General features: G+C 39.7%; 1 protein-coding gene across 18 annotated transcripts in view; it reads left to right on the top strand.

The window, feature by feature from the left end:
* Window positions 1-23908, top strand: part of ABI3BP (ABI family member 3 binding protein) — a 306112-nt gene that overhangs the window by 84149 nt on the left and 198055 nt on the right. For all 18 annotated transcript variants that reach the window (XM_055414325.2, XM_088836638.1, XM_055414393.2 and 15 more), the window contains exon 2: window positions 5815-5994. In XM_055414325.2, the coding sequence (XP_055270300.2) occupies window positions 5815-5994 (180 nt within the window). The remainder of the gene's footprint in view (window positions 1-5814; window positions 5995-23908) is intronic.

Below are 23908 nucleotides of genomic sequence, written 5' to 3'. Positions count from 1 at the left end.
GCTTAAACATCTGGAAGTTCACAATTCACATACTGTTGAAGCCTGGCTTGGAGAATTTTGAGCATTACTTTGCTATCATGAGAGATCAGTGCAACTGTGCGGTAGTTTGAACATTCTTTGGCATTACCTTTCTTTGGGATTGGAATGAAACCTGATCTTTTCCAGTCCTGTGGCTGCTGCTGAGTTCTCCAGATTTGCTGGCATATTGAGTGCAGCACTTCCACACCATCATCTTTTAGGATTTAAATTAGCTCAACTGGAATTCTATCACCTCCCCTAGCTTTGTTCATAGTGATGCTTCCTAAGGCCCACTTGACTTTGCATTCCAGGATGTCTGGCTCTTGGTGAGTAGTCACACCATTGTGATTATCTGGGTCATGAAGGTCTTTTTGAAATAGTTTTTCTGTGTATTCTTGCCACCTCTTCTTAATATCTTCTGCTTCTGTTAGGTCCATACCATTTCTTTCCTTTAATGTGCCCATCTTTGCATGAAATCTTCCCTTGGTATCTCTAATTTTCTTAAAGAGATCTCTAGTCTTTCCCATTCTACTGTTTTCCTCTATTTCTTTGCACTGATAACTGAGGAAGGCTTTCTTATCTCTCCTTGCTAATTTTTGGAACTCTGCATTCAAATGGATATAGTTTTCCTTTTCTCCTTTGCCTTTAGCATCTCTCCTTTTCACAGCTGTTTATAAGGCCTCCTCAGACAACCATTTTACCTTTTTGCATTTTCTTCTTGGGGATGGTCTTGATCCCTGCCTCCTGTACAATGCTAGGAACCTCAGCCCATAGTTCTTCAGGCACTCTGTCTATCAGATCTCATCCCTTGAATCTATTTCTCACTTCCACTGTATAATCATAAGGGATTTGATTTAGGTCATACCTGAATGGTCTAGCAGTTTTCCCTACTTTCTTCAATTTAAGTCTGAATTTTGTAGTTAGGAGTTTATAATCTGAGCCACAATCAGCTCCTGGTCTTTCTTTTGCTGACTGTATAGAGCTTCTCCATCTTTGGCTACAAAGAATATAATCAATCTGATTTTGGTGCTGACCATCTGGTGATGTCCATGTGCATAAACTGGCCACAGCCACTCAGAATTCTGGGTTCAACATTGTGTCCTCAGCACCTGTGCCTACAGCAGGAGCAGCCTGTCTCCTCTGGTAGATCCAGAGGGTTCTATGAACTTGTAGCGCTCTATCTTTTGTCTGATTTTCTCATTTCACCTTCCTTCCTGTTTTTAATGCCACAGGGCATGTATATCTTTTAAAAACTAAAAGGGGATTAATTCTAATTTTGTTTTGAAAGGCATTCTTTTTCTTTTCGAATTTCACAACCCCATTTGGAATACTCAGAGATACCCTAGGGTGTTGTAGAGGATTAGAAACAGCTGTCATAGATCCAAAGTTCTACTTTGCCAACATGCAATCTCTTTCTTTTCCAGCCATTCTAGTATTGCTTTCCTGAAATGCTCACATTCTTCATTTTATCTCACTCTTAATTAGTATATGGTTTGTTTCCCATTTAAGATGCAATAAAATGTTCTTCCAGTACTCATTTCTCTGTATTCCTGGGCTTTCCTGGGCAATATATATGCCACTTATGAATGTTTTCTTAGTTAAGCTTGTATCATGTTGTACTTTTTCTTACTATCTCTATTTAAATCATTCACCTGAGCTCTTTGTGCTAACTGTTGAAAGATAAAATTTATTACATGACTAGTGTTCCAGACCTTTAAGCCAGAATTACTCAGAGTAAAGATAAATTTATCAAAGGTTAAAAAGTATTATAGGATACACTGAGAATTACTCTAAAATACTGGGGAAATTTTTTAAGCATGTAAACTCAAATACTAGTCCAAACATTCATTTGAAGGGACACTTGAGAAACTTATTCAGATGAAAAGGACAAAATATTGTTTAACCATTTTGTTGAGCTCTAAAAGGGTCAAGGGGGTCATAACTGAGTGAGAAAATGGGGTGTTTGGAGAATCCATGCTGGGTGACAATGTGAGCATAGCTGTAGGGCCAGGGTCTTCTATGCATTGAAGAATATGAGAAGATTTATACTAGCCAAAGACAAATGAGAGATTTTGAGAAGTAACAGATAATAATGACCTACTCAATTCTACTCAATACACTATAATGACCTATATGGAAAAAGAATCTAAAAGGAGTATACATATCTATATGTATAACTGACTCACTTTGCTGTATACTTGAAACTAACATAACATTGTAAATCAACTATACTTCAATAAAAAATTATTTTTTTAAAGAGAGTATTCATACATAGCAAGATAATGAAGGGATTTGAGTTCCTAGTTCCCATAAGGAACTGGGAAGAGAGTCTCAAAATATGAAGTTTGTGGTGATGTTTTCAGAATAGATTTATTTGTGTGCTTTTTTCTTTCTCAGGAGCTTTAAAAATTTAGCTCTAGAGCATAGTATGAGCTGGAATTTTGGAGAAAGTAGGTCAGATAAATGCCAATTAACTTAAGAAGCTACATGATGTTGATGTATTTATTGACATGAATTATTAGCAAAAGGGAGAAAGACTGGAGTTATGAAAATGCTGGGCAGAGGAAACAATAACATTTCCACTTTTGTTAGTAATTCTGTTTACAGCCTTCCTTTTACTCATTTGGGGCAGCCATCCTTCCCACTTCCCAAGGGGAGGAATAACATAGTACATCTGTGAGCAAAGGTCTAATGTGATGATGCTGTGACTCTTGACTCTTAGCCCAACAAGAGTGCGGCCAAAGTACATAAAGATTCCTAATCGCTTCTTTCCAACAAGGTGTTGGAAACAGGCCAGCTGTTTTTTTGATTTATTGTGAGACATGATAACCTTACAAGGTAGCAGAATATGTGCTTGATTTAGCTTTGTTCCATTCCACTGAGCACGATGGATAATTGTAGAGTTCATCTAGGCATATAACTAAGACAGGGAAAATTGGCTTGGCCAAAATCTGTGTTATACATGTGAGATTATCTATCTATCTATATCACCTTATCAAAATCTTTTGAAGTTAGGACAAAACATTAGCAGTTAGCATCAATTTGAACATTGCAGTATGGGGATTAGCTACTCTGTACTCAATTGAGTCATGACAAAATTCTCAGCAAAAATGAGAGCATAGAAGCATACATTATTATATGTAAAATAGATAGCCATTGAGAATTTGCTGTATGACTCAGGGAACTCAAATTGGGGCTCTGTAACAACCTAGAGGGGTGTGATGGGGAGGGAGGTGGGAGGGAGGTTCAAGAGGGAGGGGACACATGTATACCTATGGTTGATTCATGTTGATATTTGGCAGAAACCAACACAATACTGTAAAGCAATTGTCCTTCAATTAAAAAAAAAAAAAAAAACAACTGAGAGCAGAAAATCCAGCCTAGTGAAAACCTAAGATGCAGTTTTGACCCTGCACTTCACCAGCTGAGTGACGGAGGTGTGGCCACCCTGTCACTTCTGTGATAAGAGAACTGGATGAGGTGAGCTGGGGATGAGTCTTCCTAAGACTTTTGGATAAGCCACTCAGTAATCTCTGGGTTTCAATTTTGCTGCAAATGTAGGAATAGCAATCAGAGAACCAAGAAGCTATAGAAATTTTATCAAATTTTGGTGAAGTACAAAGTACTATACACGTGCCTGGATATAGTAGTACCAGCTACTGAAGTAAGAGTGGTTCCCACAGTCTAGTCAGTCTCCAGGATGGGGCTGTTTTTATTTCTTCAAAGGCCTGATGGAAGGCTTCTGTGTGACTATATTGAGGTGGCCCAGGATGATTTTTGAGTGGAGTAATGTAAATTTAGTGTGATGGATTCAGGAAATCCATGGTATTTAGAGTGCTGACTGGTCTACATACAAGTCTTTGATTAATGAGAAATGGATTGTGAATTATTAGGTAAGTAAATACAGTCTCCCCAATAGGTAAAGTATTTTAAAAATGTAAAATCCCAGCGAAATAATGAAAGAAAATAATTGAGGTCCACAATCTCTTATCTAAAACTCTCAGAGTCAGACATGCTTTGGAATTCAGAAAAATCTTTGGATTTTGGAATTGTGCTAGGGTGCCTAGACCATGTATTAAGTAACCTCTTCAGTGGGGTCTTGATCAGCACCCTTTAATTAAGCACATTTAATTATAGGATTAAAATTTCTACAGTTAGAATCTAGAAAAATAGTACAGATGAACTTATCTGCAAAGCAGAAGCAGAGACACAGATGTGGAAAACAAACATATAGTTGGCAAGAGGGAAAGGGAGGGTGGTATGAATTGGGAGACTGGAACTGATATATCCACGCTACTATATATAAAGTAGATAACTAATGAGAACCTACTGTATAGCACAAGGAACTACTGAATGCTCTGAGGTGACCTTAGTGGGGAGGGAATCTAAAAAGAGTGGGTATGTCTGTGTATAACTGATTCACATTGTTGTACAGCAGAAACTAATGTATGGTTGTAAAACGACAGTGTTTGTTTTATATCACACTGACTGTACAGTGAGATTAAAGAAGGACTATGTGGCTTCATTACAGTTCAGATTGAGTTTTGTTGCCAAATTCACTTGACACGAACTTACAAAAACCTAACAAAGCCTTTCTTTGGATTTCTAAACTGTGGCTAAAGGGTTTTGGATGGACCTGATTAAGTAACCAATTATTGACCAATTACTGTGTGTCAGCTTTAAGATAGTGCCATTTGCACTAACCTTTGTCAGCAGTCTGTCAAAGTAGATATCATTATCCATTATCCATAATTTATAAATCAGGAAACAAGACAAACACAGGTTAGTGATCAGCCAGAGGCACCATGTGGCAGAAGTGGTTTGAACCCAGCTTCTTCTGGCCCCAAAGACAAAAAGCAGTGCTGTTTCCTTACTGTTTGGTCAAGACTTTTGGTTAGTATGACTGTCTGTCCCTGTTGCTTCACAGTTAAAAAATAATAATAATACTGCCTTGAAAATATGGGGTTACTCTTCTTACTCTGCAGTCTCTCTAGGGAAGTTCATCCAGTGATCATTTATAAACTAATGACACTCAGATGGATCTGGGCCCCCTTTCTGAGCATCACTCTTAGTCACCTTACTGTTGGACATTTCCATGTAGTTGTCTCACTGACCCAGCAATCTCCAAACAGAACTAATTATCTTTTCTTTCTACCCTGATCCTTTTAGAAAATCTATTCCACCATCTCAGTTACTCGTAAACCAAAACTTATGCACCTCCCTCCCTTTCCAACTCTATTAATCACTAAGTCCTATGGGGTTACGGCCGGAGACCACCGCTGAGGGGCTGGGGGTTTCAAAGTGTGGTGATTCAATTTACCAGTAAGAAATTTCAGATCCTTTTTACCAGACAGTACTTGGTATTCTGGTGGTGGTGGTTTAGTCAGTCGTGTACGACTATTGCGACCCCATGAACTGTAGCCCACCAGGTTCCTCTGTCCATAGGATTCTCCAGGCAAGAATACTGGAGGGGGTTGCCATTTCCTCCTCCAGGGGATCTTCCCAACCCAGGGATTGAACCCTGGTCTCCAGCATTGCAGGCATATTCTTTACCGACTGAGCCACCAGGGAAGCCCACTTTGTATTCTAGACTGCTTTATATGTTATTGTCTGTTTATTTTGGTCTCAAAATTACTTGCGTTTTAGCTATTTAGGTGGGTGCACTGTTATCCTTATTAGCTAGATATCACGCTTTCCAGTAACAAGGCCTCTCGCCACTAACCTTTGCTCCAAATTTGTCTTGGGATGCTAAAGAGGTAAAGTAACAGCCACCGATATTTTCATTCCCATCTCTAGGTAAAAGGCCAAACCTGAAGGTCCACATCAATACCACAAGTGACTCCATCCTCTTGAAGTTCCTGCGTCCAAGTCCTAATGTAAAACTGGAAGGTTTTCTCCTGGGATATGGCAGTAACTTATCACCAAACCAGTACTTCCCTCTTCCTGCCGAAGGGAAATACACTGAGGCCATAGTCGGTAAGATGTTTGGGTTTCAGGCATAGGAAGAAGAGGTAACAGGTAACGCGTGTTACATGATAAATAAACCCTTAAGCATCATTTTTTTTTTCTATATTCTCTGCTGAACCAAATTCTATAAATACAGAACATCAAAATTCTTGTAACCCATAGCACAATTCTTTACATCAAAAAGTATGTAATATTGCAGAAATAATCATTGCCATTATACCTACAATTCCTGACCATAAAACTAAGCTTGCATAGGGAAAAAGGAGTTAAAATAACTGGACTTAAATCTCTGTAACATAGCTTGTTTATGTGGATTAATTTTCCTTCCTGCTGTGTCTTTACTTTCTTCTGGTAGAAAATATCAACTTCAGCTTTCTGGGTGTTTCTGCATGACAAGCTACCTTTAAAAAGAAAAGACAATGCATTAATATTACATTAAACTTTTTAGAGTATTTCAGACAAAAGTTTAAAGCTTGTATTTGTGTTATAAAATTTTACATCTTTAAAAATATTTTAATCACATTAAATGTAATTTGAGGATGTGAGCACTGTCAAGCCATCTCCAGAAATATTATTTGCAAATGAAACATTTTAAAGGATAATTTAAAAAAAAAAAGGAATCCTTGACTTAGAATGCTGTCAAAGTCTTCCTGAACACACTAAGATTAGGTTGTATTTTGCTCTACTGCTACAATTATTGCTAAATAGCTTTTCCATAAACTTTGAAGTTTAATCCTGTAACATGAACAACTATATACCAGATCTAATATTTGTGCATATATGCAGCAAAGTTAAAGATGAATCAGTTTTGCCCTACAGCTGTTTCTCACAGAGAGGTTCTCATAGATAAGTCTCTCTTGTACTTTAAAATCAGGCAAGAGAGTAACATTATTAGTTATAAATGCCTAGGCTAAATTTTAAACAAGATAAGCACGTTAAAAGCAAACATATCAGTTTGTTACCCCCCAAAATTTGAGCATTAGACACTTTGACAAATGTAAAAACATTAATCTTGATCATATAAACCATAAGGAATTTGCAAATTTGCAAATATTCCTTCAACATATCCACTCTTTACTGTTAATACAAAAAGTGGCTGGGAGCTATACATGTACCCCGACACAAACAGAAACAGATACACTGTCCTTTTATTTATTGAGCATTAGAAGTAACATTTTATTTATGATGATTTTTATCCTTGGTTATATAGATTGAAAATTTGGTTAATAATAAACATCCTTATGAGGCAGAAGGCATCCTATCTTAAAGTGACAGAAGTCAGATTGCTAATGAAAAATATACGTAGAAAACTATAAAGAAAATTTCTAGCACAAATATATCAAGCTTTTATTTATTCAGTAATGAGGGATGGTCAAGTGGAACAGATACCCTTTTGTTTCAACTCTTAAAACTTCTTATTATGAAAAATTCAAACATATAAGAAGAAAGAAACCTATAATGACTCGTGTGCATAATCTTGCAACTTGAATGTTGTCACTTTTGCTCATCTCTTTCCATGTATCCCTCATATTTGCTCATATGGGTATTTTAAAGCATAGCTAGATATTATATTTGCATGGTCTTTAAGCACTTCAGTATGCATCTCTAACAGATAAAAATATTTTTAATAATGTCTTCCTTTTATCATATTATAACAATAACCCCATTATATTGTTTTATGCCTTGTCCATATTTAGATTTCTCTGGTCATCTTTAAAAATGCCCTCTTTGAGCTGTTTCTTTTTTAATCAGGATCATATATGGTCTACATGCTAGGTTTGACTGTTAGCATATCATAAGTCTCTTTTATTGTATAAGAGTCCTCTCTCCCTTCTCTCTTTAAATGTCATTGATTTGCTGGAGAAATTTGATTATATATTCTGGGCCACATTCTGTATTTACCTGGCTGCTTCCATGTATTTTTGATCTGGTTCCTCTATCCCGGTATTTTCTGTGAAAGCTATTTTGATTTGGAGGTTGTATTAGGTTTGGGTTAAGCATTTTCAGGAAAGAATATAAACGGTATTATTTCCTAACAACTCTCAAGAGAGGTACATAATGTTAATACTGTTTGCTATGTTTAGGTGACCTCAGCCTGACCCTGCCATTATAAAATTCATCATCAAATTTTCACTTAATAGTTTTAGCATCTATTGATGGTCACAGCCCAGATCCATTATTTTATACAGAGGTTGTAAAATGGCAATTTTTATATTTTAGAAAGAATCTAATTCTATCATTCCTTTTGCATTTTTTAACTGAAATTCTATATTAAAGATGAATTTTCTTTTATTTACTTTTTCACTTTCCGTATACAGTGTTTAGGAAATACAGGATAAATTCTCCTTGTAATAAATTGATGCCTGGAAATCTGCAGTATTGACAAATGATACTGTTGTTTATTTTATAATCAGTAAGAATGCATTGGTTATTTTTATTGATTTTTAACATATTTACTGATTTTTAATCATTATATCACTTATCCATCCCTTACAGTTATTCTCACTGTCATTGAAATATTGTTGATTGTTTAACCTTGGTTCACTATTAAACTGTGAACTTTTAAAGTTATGTCTTTTTCTTTGGTTATTCATACCAGAATGACCTACATTGGGTAGACAGGCAGTAAATATTTGTGGCACTGAAATCTGAACAGAGTCGAGTCTGTGTAGAATATTTAGGCTGGAGGAGGCTATGAGAGACTAGGCTCTTGTCATCAGGCTAGTATATAACTAAGCCATCCAGGTATATAAAACATCACTGTGTTTCTTAAAGATCTTTAAGCACAGTGTTTCCCAAACTTCTCCTGGAAGGCTATTCTAAGCAGCATTTTTAAAACTTAATTTATCCTTTAGATTGATATGTTCTTTTTGTTTATTTTCTTTCTCTTCTAGTATGCTGGTGGAAGATGAAAAACATCCTTCTTAGATATTTACTTTTCCATCTTTCTTTATGCCAAGGAATCTGTGTGCTTCTGTTTTTATTACTTCCAAACAGACTTGCATTTACAAATTAAATGTTATTATCTGGTTGCTTAAATTGATTGTAGTCTTTTTTTAATGATTATGGTTGTATTAATGACTCATAAATGGTTAAGCATCTGCATATTAGTTTTCAACTGCCACTATAACAAATTACCACAAACTTGGGTGGCTTAAAACATCACAAATTAATTACCTTACGTTTATGTAAGGTACATCTACCTGGGAGTAGTGACTTCTGATGTGAAGCACTGTTGGAAAACTCTTTAGAGATTTTTTTGTCTCTTTCTACAGCTGACAAATGAATTCTTTCCCATCCTAGTAGTAGTAGTGTAGTGTTAGTCATGTCCAACTCTTTGCGACCCCATGGATGTAACCTGCCAGGCTCCTCTGTCCATGGAATTCTTCAGGCAAGAATACTCGAGTGGGTTACCATTCTCCAGGAGATCTTCTCAACCCAGGGATCAAACCTAGGTCTCCTGCATTATATGCAGATTCTTTACCATCTGAGCCACCAGGAAAACCTTTTCCCACCGTAAGTTTTGCTATTCCTTGAAGCCCTGTGGTTGACAGAAGAGGTTCCTGGCACCATCTGCCAAGTCAATGGTGGATTCATGTATTTTGTGGACAGTTAAGGAACATCTGGGCTTCCCAAGTGGCACTAGTGGGAAAGAACCCACTTGCCAAAGCAGATGTAAGAGACTCAGGTTTGATCCCTGGGTTGGGAAGATCCCCTGGGGGAGGACATGGCAGCCCACTCCAGCATTCTTGCCTGGAGAAGCCCATGGATAGAGGAGCCTGGTGGGCTACAGTCCATGGGGTTGCAAAGAGTCGGACATGACTGAGCACGTGCACAGTTCTATGTGTGAGAAGCCCAACATGGGTCTCTCTTGGCTAAAGCCAAGGTTGTGGCGAGGGCTGCATTCCCTTCTGGAGGCTCTGAAGGGAAAATCTGTTTCTGTTTGTGCAGTTTCTAGGGGGGCCCACATTCCTTTTCTACCTTTAAATCTAAAAATATGATACAAATGAATACATAAAACAGTAACAGACTCACAGAGAACAAACTAGTGGTTTGTTCCCTATTCCGTCCGTTCGGTTGCTCAGTCGTGTCCAACTCTTAGGGACCCCGTGGACTATAGCCTACCAGGCTGGGGTTACCAATGGGAAAGGGAATGGGGAAGGGGCAAGGAATTAGGAGATACAAACTACTATGTATAAAATAGAAAAGCGACAAATATATATTATACAGCAAGGGAAGTATAACCATTATTTTATAATAACTTTTAATGGAGTATAATCTTTAAAAATACTGAACCACTGTGCACACTTGAAACTAATATGCTATTCTAAATCTACTACAATTAAATCCAGCAACATCAGGTCAAGCATTGCTCACACCACATTGCTCTGATCTTTTCAGCCTCCTTCCACTTTTAAGGATCCTTATGATTATATTGAGCCCACCTGCATAATCTAGGCTACTCTCCATATTTTAAATGGATCTACATTCTTCATTGTACCTGCAACCCTAATTCTCCTTTATCATGTAATCTAAGATATTCACAGGTTCTGGAGAGGAGGATGTGGGCAATCCTGGAGGGCCATCATTCTCCATGGCACGAACTGTATGTTTGAAATTTGTGTCTCTATTCCCTTTCTGCTACCAGTTTAGAGTATGATCTTTCTCAATTCCTTATCTGTAAAACAGTAATGAAGTCTATTTTTCACAGATGTGCTGTGGGTGTGTTAGTAAATTCATGATCATAAGGAGATAAGTTGAAATCCCTTGGGTGCAAGTTGCATGAGCAAAGAATTTTTATTTCTTTGTGTAAAAAAAGCACCACTTACATTCCCTCTTCTTACTTTATTCTGTAAGAGGATAGTAGTATTTCTTCAGTTGCACCAAACTATACCCAAACATTGTAACTTACTTTTGTTTTTAAAACAAATATTACATGCCATTTTGTCTGCCCCATTCCACTTCTTGAAGTGTTTCAGATCCCACCACTGAAAGGAGAAACGGTTGATTATTCAGAAATATTGAAGTTAACATTTAATGATATGTGGACTAAAAATCATCTTAAAGCATTTCTACTTTTATTTTAATATGCATCTAGTATTGACAGAGGTATTTTCAAAGTAATGTTCTGGTCTTATACATAAAACTGAAAAACAAAAAATGTTCCCTTTTGCTATTTATGAAACTTCTGTAAAACTTTTACTTTTGTAGGATCTTCTAAGATTTTTGTAGACTAATTGGAGCAGAAGAAAAAGGAGTATTTTCCCAAGATGAATATTAATAACTATTACTGGCTTTGAGTCTCGCAATGATGTGATAAAACATGATTCTCATATAATAGACCTGAGGTTCCCATATCCTTTTTTCCCACATCATCAATGCTCTCATTCTGGCTTACATATCCAGTTTTCGCTTTGTTACTTTTGTGTTCAGCTGTTGGTAATTTTGCAAATGTCCAAACATGTAAAAATGAGAATTTTTTGACGTTGAATCTTTATAGACTCATACTTTATGATGTTCTCTTGACCTCTGAAAATATGTTAATCAGTGTCACCTGGCAAGGAAAAAGTTACATTCTATCAATCTTGTAGAGCAGGTTAAGGAGTTATTTTAGTATCCTTACTGCAAAAAATGAAAAGCTTAAATCGGAAAAAATAAAATCACATATTTATCACTACTAGGAATTCTGGTTAAAGGATTTCTTTCAACTAGGTGTTAGGACTCCAAAGGGATTTGAGGGCAAATTTCTTAACCCCCACTATTCTCACAGCTGCTAACCCTTACATTAACTGCCTTAGAGAGGGTGAGTTTTTCATGCTCAGACTCGCAGTCTTGCCTGTAGCCCCTCAGAGTGATTCCTGCACCAGGGTGGATGTGCTGAAATGCTCTGCCTTAGAAGGAGCCTGCACCAAAATGCTAACATCTGCGTTAAGAAAAGATCCTCCTCTGCCTGGAGAGGCAGCATGATGTGGGGAAACAATATGTATGTTTTCAGTGAGACAGACCTGGGTTCAAACTCAACCCAGTTACTTACTATGGAGTAGTTCTGGGTAAGCCACTTGTCTCAGTCAGTTCGTTTTTTTCATCTATAAAATACGTTAAGAATACTTCAGAATTGGTGATGGACAGGGAAGCCTGGCGTGCTGGGATTCATGGGGTTGCAAAGAGTCGGACACGACTGAGCGACTGAACTGAACATAAAGAGGAGGTATGTTTTGCAATTGTTTATAATTGTCGGTTGCTGTTATAACAAACTGAGTGGTCTTGGATAATTTACCTAACCTTTCTGAGCTTTGTGTAAGATCTCTGGGGTAGATTGCTTTAGCAGACTGTCAGTGACTTAAAAGAAGTAACCATACTCATCGGTTTAATTGCAACTGTTTCCTTGGAAGGGATAAATCCCCAGACAGACTAAGAAACACAATAGACAACAAAATCTAAGACTGTGACACAGAACACTTGGAGCACACATGACTCTCTTCCATAGTCAGGTCATTTTTTTAGTCATTACTGGGGGGGAGTTCCTATTCAGTGACTTTGAGTAGAGTTCTCAGGTAACTCTCAATAGTTTCCAGCTGTGGCCTCTTAAGAAGAAGGTGAATCCTCACAAGATTCTTGAAAGGGTTTGGTATTCCAAGATTTCAATTTTCTAATCTGTCTTACTCTCAGTTCAGTTCAGTCGCTCAGTCGTGTCCGACTCTCTGCGACCCCATGAATCACAGCACGCCAGGCCTCCCTGTCCATCACCAACTCCCGGAGTTCACTCAAACTCATGTCCACAGAGTCGGTGATGCCATCCAGCCATCTCATTCTCGGTCGCCCCCTTCTCCTCCCGCCCCCAACCTTTCCCAGCATCAGAGTCTTTTCCAGTGAGTCAACTCGTTGCATGAGGTGGCCAAAGTATTGGAGTTTCAGCTTTAGCATCAGTCCTTCCAATGAACACCCAGGATCGATCTCCCTTAGAATGGACTGGTTGGATCTCCTTGCAGTCCAAGGGACTCTCAAGAGTCTTCTCCAACACCACAGTTCAAAAGCATCAATTCTTTGGTGATCATCTTTCTTCAGAGTCCAACTCTCACATCCATACATGACCACGGGAAAAACCATAGCCTTGACTAGTCTTACTCTAAGAAAGCAATTTTAAGCAGGAAAGTAGAAAGAATTTTGACCTGTCTTACTAAATATAGATCAAATTAAGAGCCAACCCTGTTTCATTTACTTTAACCGATGGTAGTTTTAAGTTCAGGTCAAAATTTAATCATCAGTTTCTTATTTTGACATCTCTTTCTCACTTTGATTTCACTGGGGAAATTTTTGTTTAATTTTTTGAATAAAATTTATTTACAGTGGTTCAGATATGAATATCAATTATATGTTTGTAAGTGTAATTCATATTCCTGTAGATATTAACACCCCTTACAAGTTTTACCCTTAATGTTTACATTTGTATAGAAACCAAGAGCAAATGCACAATTTTCTGTCATCATTGCAACACTTAGAACTTCAGTTGTCTTTTTTCTCTCTGTATAAAAGTATTAACATATGGTTTATTCATTTTTATGGAGGTGGGATAAAATACAAAATAATAGAGATTGCTACTATTCATTATGTGGAAGGATATATACTGTTGCTGCTGCTGCTGCTGCTGCTGCTGCTAAGTCGCTTCTTTCATATCCGACTCTGTGCGACCCCATAGATGGCAGCCCACCAGGCTCCCCCATCCCTGGGATTCACCAGGCAAGAACACTGGAGTGGGTTGCCATTTCCTTCTCCAGTGCAGGAAAGTGAAAAGTGAAAGTGAAGTCGTTCAGTCGTGTCTGACTCTTCGCGACCCCATGGACTACAGCCTACCAGGCTCCTGTGCCCATGGGATTTTCCAGGCAAGAGTACTGGAGTGGGTTGCCATTGCCTTCTCCGGGATATATACTGCTGCTGCTAAGTCGCTTCAGTCGTGTCCGACTCTGTGTGACCCCATCTATGGGATTTTCTAGGCAAGAGTACTGGAGTGGCTTGCCATTGCCTTCTCCAAGGATATATACTACCTAATGTCAAAGAAGAAGTGAATATTTATTGTGAAAAGTGCCACCAGAAAGTTGACGGTGGATTCACTGAAGAAAAATAGCTCGAGGTTGAAAATAACTGAAGGAACTATTTAAGGACTTAATTAAGCTGAAAAATAGCTACTGAAAGGAACAAGGTAAACTAACCCGAGGAAAAGATACACTGTCCGTCATTGAAACCAGCTCAGTTCCTATCTTCTCTGGCAGAATCCTTAGAGAATTAGCAAGAAGCTTGAGCAGAGAGCATGGAATAGCAACAGCAGTGAATACAAGATAGTCCTAAAATGCAGATGAGGGATATGACAGTTGTGGAGGAGTAGGTAGTGGTATTAGTGTCCCTTTAAACATAACGAAACTGAACCTCTAAGAGCTTCAAGTAAACTTCCAAGTGCGTCAAAGCTGGTAAATGGCACCAGCGTTTGAACTCAGGAAGTCTGATTTGAGAACCTGAGCTCTGAAGCACTGTGATTGTATCTGTTGTTCTACAGTGGAAAGTCTACAGAAGAACCTGATTTGTTTCTTCTGTATTGCTCTTTATTTATTAGAATGTTCTTTTAACAGTAAGGGCTTCCCTGGTGGCTCAGACAGTTAAGAATCTGCCTGCAATGCAGGAGACGGGGGTTCCATCCCTGGGGCAGGAAGATTCCCTGTAGAAGGAAATGGCAACCCACTCCAGTATTCTTGTCTTGAGAATTCCATGGACATGGAGAGGAACCTGGCAATCTATAGTCCATGGTGGACACAGCTGAGCAGCTAACACTGTAAACAGTAAGCAGAAAGGTCTTGTATCATGGAAGGAGACATTAGATCCTTAAGGCTCATTAAGATTTAAGTGAGTTAAAATCTGTGAAGTAGTTGCTATGTCCACAAAACTTGTTCTTTTCTACCCATTCCACCACCACCATCACCATCTTTCTTTATTGTGAGTTGCCCATCTGTGAAGCCCTACTGCCTCTACTCTCCACAAGGCCATATCTGCCCAAGGAAGTCAATTTTTTTGTCTCTCTCCATGAATATCCTAGAGGCTAAGCATTTTCACTGACCATTATTCTTAATAAACTATTTGTTTTTATTTTGGGGAGTCTTGTCTATTCCCAGACTCTTCCCAAAGAGAAAATTCTGAAGAGGTAAGGACACTGGAAACCTCAGATTTCTTTTTCACCTCCAGTGTTGTCATAATTTAGAAGCACAGTGAATGGTGGGAGGACAGGGAGAGACCCAGGAATCTGAGATAGCTACGGGTCACAGTTAGATGGATTTTTCTCTTTTCTTTAAACTGTTTTCAAAATGTCATCTAATTCTCATTTGGTTCTTTCTCTGGAAATGATTTTTACCACTGGGAAGAATTTGGCTTTAAATCCTGAAGATTAACCCAGATTTTTCATTAAAACAATAGGAATCTCAGAATCACTTGATTTTCCTCCAAGGGGCAAAATTTAGCAGAACTTGAGTAAGCTTCAAAGGGGAATTTTTAAAAGAGGTTGGCCTAGTGAGTACCCATTTCTTCATAAATTTTATGGCACCACTGAAATAATTCACCATGAGTTCATACCAGAAAAGCCTTGTTTGATAATAGATGCCCATTTCACCTGTTTTGATAAAGATAACATCTTTTCAAGGTTCTGTTTTTTCTGTTGGGTTCAGTGTTTCCATGGTCTTCCTGGCCTCACCAAATAATAGATAAACTGTCTCCAAATTTATCTTTTCTTGGAAATACAATAAAAGAAACTCAATATTCCAATATAAAGCACAATTTTTTTCCAACGTATTGCATAATGCACTGAGACCAAAATCTAACTTTTACTTAGTTTATTCTTAATTATATCTAGAAGGGTTCTGCAAAATAGCTTATGGCCCTTTGGCATGAGTCAAAGGTATGCACTCTCCGAGATTTATTGCAAAAGGCTTATTGATGAGAAATGGATTTAATTAGAAAGATAGCTGCTAATAGGGTAAATTAGCAGGTTATCTGGAACAGATACAAGATAATATTTAGACTTTATAATTTATTTTTCCTAAATGTCCATATTTTCCATTATAATTTCCATCTCAAAACCAAAGACTACCATCAAATTCTAATTTCCTAACTACTCCTGTTATTTCCTTAACATTTTACTCTCCCAGGACACAGCACTCTCTGTCACATACCTGTCTTGTCTGAAGCGCTGTGCTGTGAATACCAGCCTTTAGTCACGTTCAGGTCTAGGTTGTTCCATTTTCATTATTTTGCTTCTGTTTGCACTTGTCATATTTTAGCAGCTAACTAGTGAATTGCTCAGGGTGAGAGCCGACTCTCACCATCCCCCATGTACTCCACAATCAGGGTCAGTAGATCCGTGGGTGTAACAGCTGACTGTCCAGAGTCTGCTGGGAGTTTGCTGGGCAAGTCTCCCAGTCAACACAGTAAACTCTCTTTGCCTAGGGTGGAAATCTCTAGGAGAAAAAAGAAATTATTCAACTGGCTTACAGTGTTGACTCTACCCTATTTCTGAGACCAGGTTATGGCTTACATCTGCGGTTGTGCTCCCATTTCTTTCAAAAGTGTCCCAGTTTAGTTGAAAAGTTATAGCTTAATACACATGTGGGTGAAAGCCTTGAACTCATAGCATCATCCCCCAGTCTTTCATTGCCTGATTCCAAGTTAATAGTTTTGCCTTTTCTCTACCACTGGGGATACTCCTCAAGAAGAAGATATTCCCCCAGGCTGACATTTATCAGGCTGAGTGCACAGTAGCTGCTCACCAAATGCTGGATTGGAAGTTCTCACCAACCCATGAGCTTATACTTTAATGTTGTCGGGGAGCTATGACGTGTTGGGCCAAGGGCTTTACAGAAAGGGTCATTGACTCCTCACCGCAGCTCCTTGATGCAGGTACTATTAGCATCCTCTTCTTCCCATTGAAGAGTAAATCCCTGAGAAGTGAAAAAAGCTACATGTGGCAGGCTGGCTCCAGAGCCCCTGCATTTGACTACCATGCCATACTGCCTTCCCCCATGGCATTTAAGTATTCTGTGACCTTTGAACTCTGTGTACAAACTCATCTCCTGGGAATTATTCCTGACCCCTTATCCCCACATGATGATGCTGACTAGGGCATTTGAAAAGAAAGAAGACACCTTACTGATTTGATGGTCCTGGCTTCCATCTGATAGTGAACATGACTTAGCTTTGTTATTTGGAAGGACAATATCCAAATAAAGTTGCGATTATTCAGTCATATTTCCTGTAGAGATGACATTAGCGAAGTGATGAATTCACTGGAAAGTGTGTGTGTGCGTGTGTGCAGGCTCTCCATCAAGGACAAGTCCTTGCCAAACATTATGAGTTCACAGACAACACCCTACACTAAATTTCTCTGTGGGGTGCACGTATAAAGCACAGGCAAGGAAAAACCTGCTGGCAATGAAGTCAGCAATGTTAATGTCTAACAGGTCTCTAAACCGGGAAAGGATGCGTGCTGGCTGTGGTGGCAAATGGTACGAGAAATGGTTTAAGTATTTGTTTCCAGTGTCAGGGTGAGAATTTGTCAGAGCTTGCAAGTGAGGCAGGGTTAGCTTGGGACAGGGGCTGAATAAGCAGCTCCAGACTGAAAGCTGTGACAACAGGAAATGCAGGACCGCCTGGTCCATCCAGGCTGTGGTGGGAATTCGGGATGGTGGGGGAGGGGAGACCTGGCTTTCCAGGCACGTGACCAGTGGACTCAGAGGAGCCCTGCAATGAAGTTTAGTGCTTTGCTGTCATGGAAATTTTAGTAGCCTTACCTTTCGTTTTATTTTGCCAGCCAGGTGGGATGGGACAATGGAGTGCATGCTGAGGGCTTGGTGCCTGGGCTCTTCTCTTGGCCTCCCACTCCCTCCCCTAATTTGGTTCTCAGCTGCCTGGTCCCCCTGCAGCCCTGCCTCTTCCCAACTCCACTTAGCAACTACTGCTCCCTCTCCTTCTTTGGGCACTTGGGTGTGGATGTGGAGCCTGGTGGATACCCTCTCTTGGTGATGTCTGGCAGGACGGGCTGGCAACAGTCCTGGCTGGCAGTGCCACGGTGCATCAGCAGGTGCTTTCACTTCTGTCAGCTTCTTTCCCACCCCCATTCAGGTACATGGTCTGTCCCAGGACTGAGGTCACAGTCCCTTGGGGTCTGTGGGTTCCAATGGCAGCCCTTCAGGAAAGGGAGATTGGCTCTCTTGCCCTGGGGGCTGAGGGGGGGCAGTAAAGTGCTCTGGTGCTGAGGCTACCTCTGGTTGGAAAGGATCCCAGGCAGTTAGGGGAGGTCAGGGTCTGCACTCCTTTGCAAAGCAACATTAAATAACCAATAAATACCCTGACAGGTTGAGGCAGAGTCTATGAAAGAAAGGAAATGTTTTATATTTTGGTGTGTTTAATGTCTTTAACGGGGGGTCCTACCTTTCGATTTTGCACTGGATGGGGCCATAAAGTGTACAGTCAACACTGGGCAAAGTGTATTTTCAATCGCTTTGCCTCCCCAGACTCACAGGAAAACTCCCCAAAAAAGTTTCCAGGAATGTCTTCCATGTTGAAGTATGTCTTTGAAATGCTCCTCTGGAAAAAGGGTGCATCTTTACGTCCAGACAAAAAACTGAAGAGTGAAGGAGCATGGTGGCGCCTTTGAGGTCCACGTTTCAGCGTTTAGGAAAAGTTCTCTTTCTCCCTCAAACCTCTTCCTTCCACCTACTCCTCCTCCACATCCTCTCTTCCCATCAAAGCTAATCTCTCTTATTTAGAGGCTTCACTCTGCAGCACAGAGATGAGGGGCTGCTGCTTACTGCTGCTATTGTTTCTGAACAATTCCTCTTGTACCACATATATCAACATGAGCTATCAGCTCCCTTCTATGGTCTTTGACCAAACATTATAGAATCCCACCAGTGGTGGATGTTCCTAGTCGTTTTGCTTGGCAGTTGCGCTGTGGTCCAGAGTGGCTGAGCCTTTTACAGATCATTTAACCATCACCATTGTGCCCCCTGCTTGGGTGCCAAGGCCTTCAGACTGCCTCTTCAGGGCTGAAAGAAGCCAAAACTGTCTCGGAGCCCTGAGGCATAGCAGAATGTTTTGTCAAAATGGGTATTGGTTCATTTTCCAACTGATTCCCAACATTTAACAGGAATAATGACTGAACAGTCATTAGTAGAATTTGCTTTAAAGTTTGGCTTAGATTGTTTTTCAGGTGAAAGAAAGATAAGGATTATTATTACACACAAAACCATATGCTTTTTATAGCAAAGAACTTCAAAGGAAAAAAGTCAGTTCTACAGATAGATTTACAAAGACAAATTCAGCAATTGAAGTTTACCAGCTTTTCAAAAGATGATTTGCTTTTGCTGATAGCTATTCCCCAGACTTATAATTGCTTTTCCTTTCTTCCCCCAAAGCAGAAACTTCCATCATTACTCTAGCCCCAGGCAATAAAAGGATAGAGAAATAGATTCATTCATTTGCTCAGAAAATGTTTGCTGTGAAATTGCTATGTTTCCAGGTACAGAAATGAACAAAGTATAAACTGAGTCTGGACTAGATCTCGTGTGATCCTCAGTCCATGTCTCCTTACAGAGGCTTTGTAGCAGTGATGGTTTAGTCGCTCTCATGTCTGACTCTTAACAGAGGCTTAGAAATACTCTAAAAGATGGGTGACTTCTATCTGTAATGATTCATATTTCTATAGATGTTCATTTTTATGGGCTTCTCTGGTGGCTCAGATAGTAAAGAATCTGCCTTCAATGCAGGAGACACAGGTTCAATTCCTAGGTTGAGAAGATCCCCTGGAGAAAGGAATGGCAACCCACTCCAGTATTCTTGCCTGAGAAATCCTGTGAACAGAGGAGCCTGGTGGGCTACAGTCCATGGGGTCCCAAAGAGTCAAACATAACTGAGCAACTAACATACACAAGGGCAAGGTACTAGTAACCTACTTAGTGACTTACTAAAAATAGCTAAACATCTGTGTTCATAATCTCAGTAAGCATAGTAAATTTAAAGCCGTACTGACATTACTTATAACTGCTGTTTTCTATGTGGATTTCTGGTTTCCATGAGGCCTTGAAAAGCTGTGACTTAGTGTGTGCCCAAGAAGACACCATGTTAAGTTGCTTCAGTCATGTCCGACTCTTTGCGACCCCATGGAATGTAGCCCGCCAGGCTCCTCTGTCCATGGGATTCTCGAGGGTAGAATACTGCAGTTTGTTGCCACTTCCTTCTCCGGGGGATCTTCCCGACCCTGGGATCAAACCTGAGTCTCTTTTGTCTCCTGCAGAATTTCCCCAATGTTCCAGAAAAAAATGTCCCATTTGTGTTTTTCCAGAAGGGACACTGAACTTCCTGAAAGAACATCAGTGATATTCCTGAGTTGGTCAAGACTATTAATGGCCACTGCTATAGCTTGTTACCATGTAATTACTTTCAGTTCACTTCAGTTCAGTTCGGTCGCTCAGTCATGTCCGACTCTTTGCTACCCCATGAATCACAGCACGCCAGGCCACCCTGTCCATCACCAACTCCCAGAGTTCACTCAAACTCATGTCCATCGAGTCGGTGATGCCATCCAGCCATCTCATTCTCTGTCGTCCCCTTCTCCTCCCGCCCCCAATCCTTCCCAGCATCAGAGTCTTTTCCAGTGAGTCAACTCTTTGCATGAGGTGGCCAAAGTATTGGAGTTTCAGCTTTAGCATCAGTCCTTCCAATGAACACCCAGGATTGATCTCCTCTAGAATGGACTGGTTGGATCTCCTTGCAGTCCAAGGGACTCTCAAGAGTCTTCTCCAGCACCACAGTTCAAAAGCATCAATTCTTCAGCGATCAGCTCTCTTCACAGTCCAACTCTCACATCCATACATGACCATGGGAAAAACCATAGCCTTGACTAGACGAACCTTGGTTGGCAAAGTAATGTCTCTGCTTTTTAATATACTATCTAGGTTCGTCATAACTTTCCTTCCTAGGAGTAAGCATCTTTTAACTTCCTGACTGCAATCAGCATCTGAAGTGATTTTGGAGCCCAAAAAAATAAAGTCTGAGACTGTTTCCACTGTTTCCCCATCTATTTCCCATGAAGTGATGGGACCAGATGCCATGATCTTTGTTTTCTGAATGTTGAGCTTCAAGCCAACCTTTTCACTCTCCTCTTTCACTTTCATCAAGAGGCTTTTGAGTTCCTCTTCACTTTCTGCCATAAGGGTGGTGTCATCTGCATATCTGAGGTTATTGATATTTCTCCCAGCAATCTTGATTCCAGCTTGTGCTTCTTCCAGCCCAGCGTTCCTCATGATGTACTCTGCATATAAGTTAAATAAGCAAGGTGACCATATACAGCCTTGACGTACTCCTTTTCCTATTTGGAACCAGTCTGTGTTTCCGTGTACAGTTCTGACTGTTGCTTCCTGACCTGCATACAGGTTTCTTAAGAGGTAGGTCAGGTGGTCTGGTATTCCCATCTCTTTCAGTATTTTCCACAGTTTATTGTGATCCACACAGTCAAAGGCTTTGGCATAGTCAATAAAACAGAAATAGATGTTTTTCTGAAACTCTCTTGCTTTCTCCATGATCCAGCGGATGTTGGCAATTTGATCTCTGGTGCCTCTGTCTTTTCTAAAACCAGCTTGAACATCTGGGAGTTCTCGGTTCACATATTGCTGAAGCCTGGCTTGGACAATTTTGAGCATGACTTTACTAGCGTGTGAGATGAGTGCAATTGTGCGGTAGTTTGAGCATTCCTTGGCATTGCCTTTCTTTGGGATTGGAATGAAGACTGACCTTTTCCAGTCCTGTGGCCACTGCTGAGTTTTCCAAATTTGCTGGCATATTGAGTGCAGCACTTTCACCTCATCATCTTTCAAGATTTGAAGTAGCTCAACTGGAATTCCATCACCTCCACTAGCTTTGTTCATAGTGATGCTTTCTAAGGCCCACTTGACTTCACATTCCAAGATGTCTGGCTCTAGGTCAGTGATCACGTTATCGTGACTATCTTGGTCGTGAAGATCTTTTTTGTACAGTTCTTCTGTGTATTCTTGCCACCTCTTCTAAATTACGTTAGAGTTACTTAATAATCACAAATGTGTTTTGTGGCCAGCTTTGTTCACACTACTCTTTGGAAGGATACATGTGTTACATCACTGATATTTGAGCTTCTCATTTTCTAGTATCCAGGCTTCAGGATGGATATGGACTTTGGCTTACATGCAAATCATTTGTACCCTGTTGCTGAAAGCAGTGTGCTGCTGTGGTGTCCATTTGCTATTGTTATTTTGTCCCAGGAATGTGAGGATGGGTGGGGATTGAAGGAAGGTTAGTAACAGAACTGAAATTTACAACTACTAATAGTGGCCTTACAAGTGCTGAGTAGAAAAGTAGCATTTTACTATCTTTTTACCCTCTACCCCCTCACCAGACTACACCCCTTTTTCAATGAGACTGCCCTCTTCCAGCCCCCCTTCAAGGACCAATAGGTGAGGGAACAGCGTCTGTAGCACTAGAGGCAGCCAAGACAGAACTACAGTGCCAGGGCCCCCCTGGAAGCTCAGTTTGCTTCCTCCTGGCAGGAGCACACTTAACATTGCTTTGTTTCAGATCCGCCTAATGCTTGAGTGGAACTCTCTGCCTGGACTTAAAACACAGGGAGGCTTTTCGAGGGCATTTTTCAAATAGACATTACTCAGTGTTGATGAAAGAAGGCATGGGAGCTGTCTGCCAAATGTTAAAAGCTAAAGGGAATACTTAAATTTGGGTGGTACCCACCCAGGTCAGATTACAGCTAAGTGTGGCATGTAGACGCTTGCAGATGTGGAGAAAAACTGGTAATATTTCTTTATGGAGAGTTCCATAACTGTAGAGTTTTTTTTTTTTTTTCCAGGTTTTGTGGATAATGTTATTCTTAATAGGAGTCTTAGGATGTGCCACATTGATTTCTTATAAAATAGTTACTTTGTTTCATCAAATTCTAAATTACTTTTAACCATAAATGATAGCACTATTTTATATAAATGTAATAAAGAATGAAGCTGCTGATTAATGACACTGCTTTTGCATCCCTTGAGGCTTATAAAAGCACTTCCTTTTACCCAGGATACATAAAGGTTACATGATTTACTTTTTGTGAAAAGAGATGATTTTGTTTTTTAATAAATTCTTTGTTAGAATAGCTTTAAATTTAAGAAAAGTTACAAATGTAATAGAATTTCTGTGTACTTGACATCCAATTTCTCCTTCACATATTGTATTAGCATGGTACATTTGTCACAACTAATCAACCAATATTGATACGTTCTTAGCATAAGTCCGCACATGATCTGATCTCTTTTGTTTTAACCAAAGACTTTGCTCCATTCCAAGGTCGCATGCATGTATCACACTATGTCTAGTCATGTCTCCCATAAGCTCAGTCCCCCAGGCTTTCCTTGGTTTTGATGACCTTAATGGTTCAGAGGAGTTGTGGTTAGGTGTTTTGTAGAATATCTTTCAATTTAGTTTCATCTAATGTTTTTTCTCATGTTTAGACTGGGTCTTGGGGGAGAAAGCTCTATTATTAAAAAAAAAAAAAAAAAAAAGGAAAATAAGCAAGAGAAAAGTTAAATTCCTGCTAAATATTCTTCACCTTGGGAGTCCAACTCTTCTGCCTCACCCTTCAACTCAGAGTTATCTGTGGCTTTGTTTTTCCACTACACAAATCCATGCCAGTGTCAATAGTGATAAGATTGTGTTTTGTAAGCATTGCTCCCCTGACTTTCCTTATGAATTACTGACCCTCTTCTGCCATTTTGGAAGCTGTCACTTTCTTGACTTTCCTGAAAGGTGTCAGGCAGTGACAGCAAGGACCCAACTGTCCCTGGTCAATGTCCCATGCCACTGACTGTAA

The sequence above is a fragment of the Moschus berezovskii genome, chromosome 1, assembly GCF_049115385.1.
Source record: "Moschus berezovskii isolate FMDL1 chromosome 1, NW_MosBer_1.0, whole genome shotgun sequence".
NCBI lineage: Eukaryota > Metazoa > Chordata > Mammalia > Artiodactyla > Moschidae > Moschus > Moschus berezovskii.
This window is presented reverse-complemented; position numbering and strand designations above follow the sequence as displayed.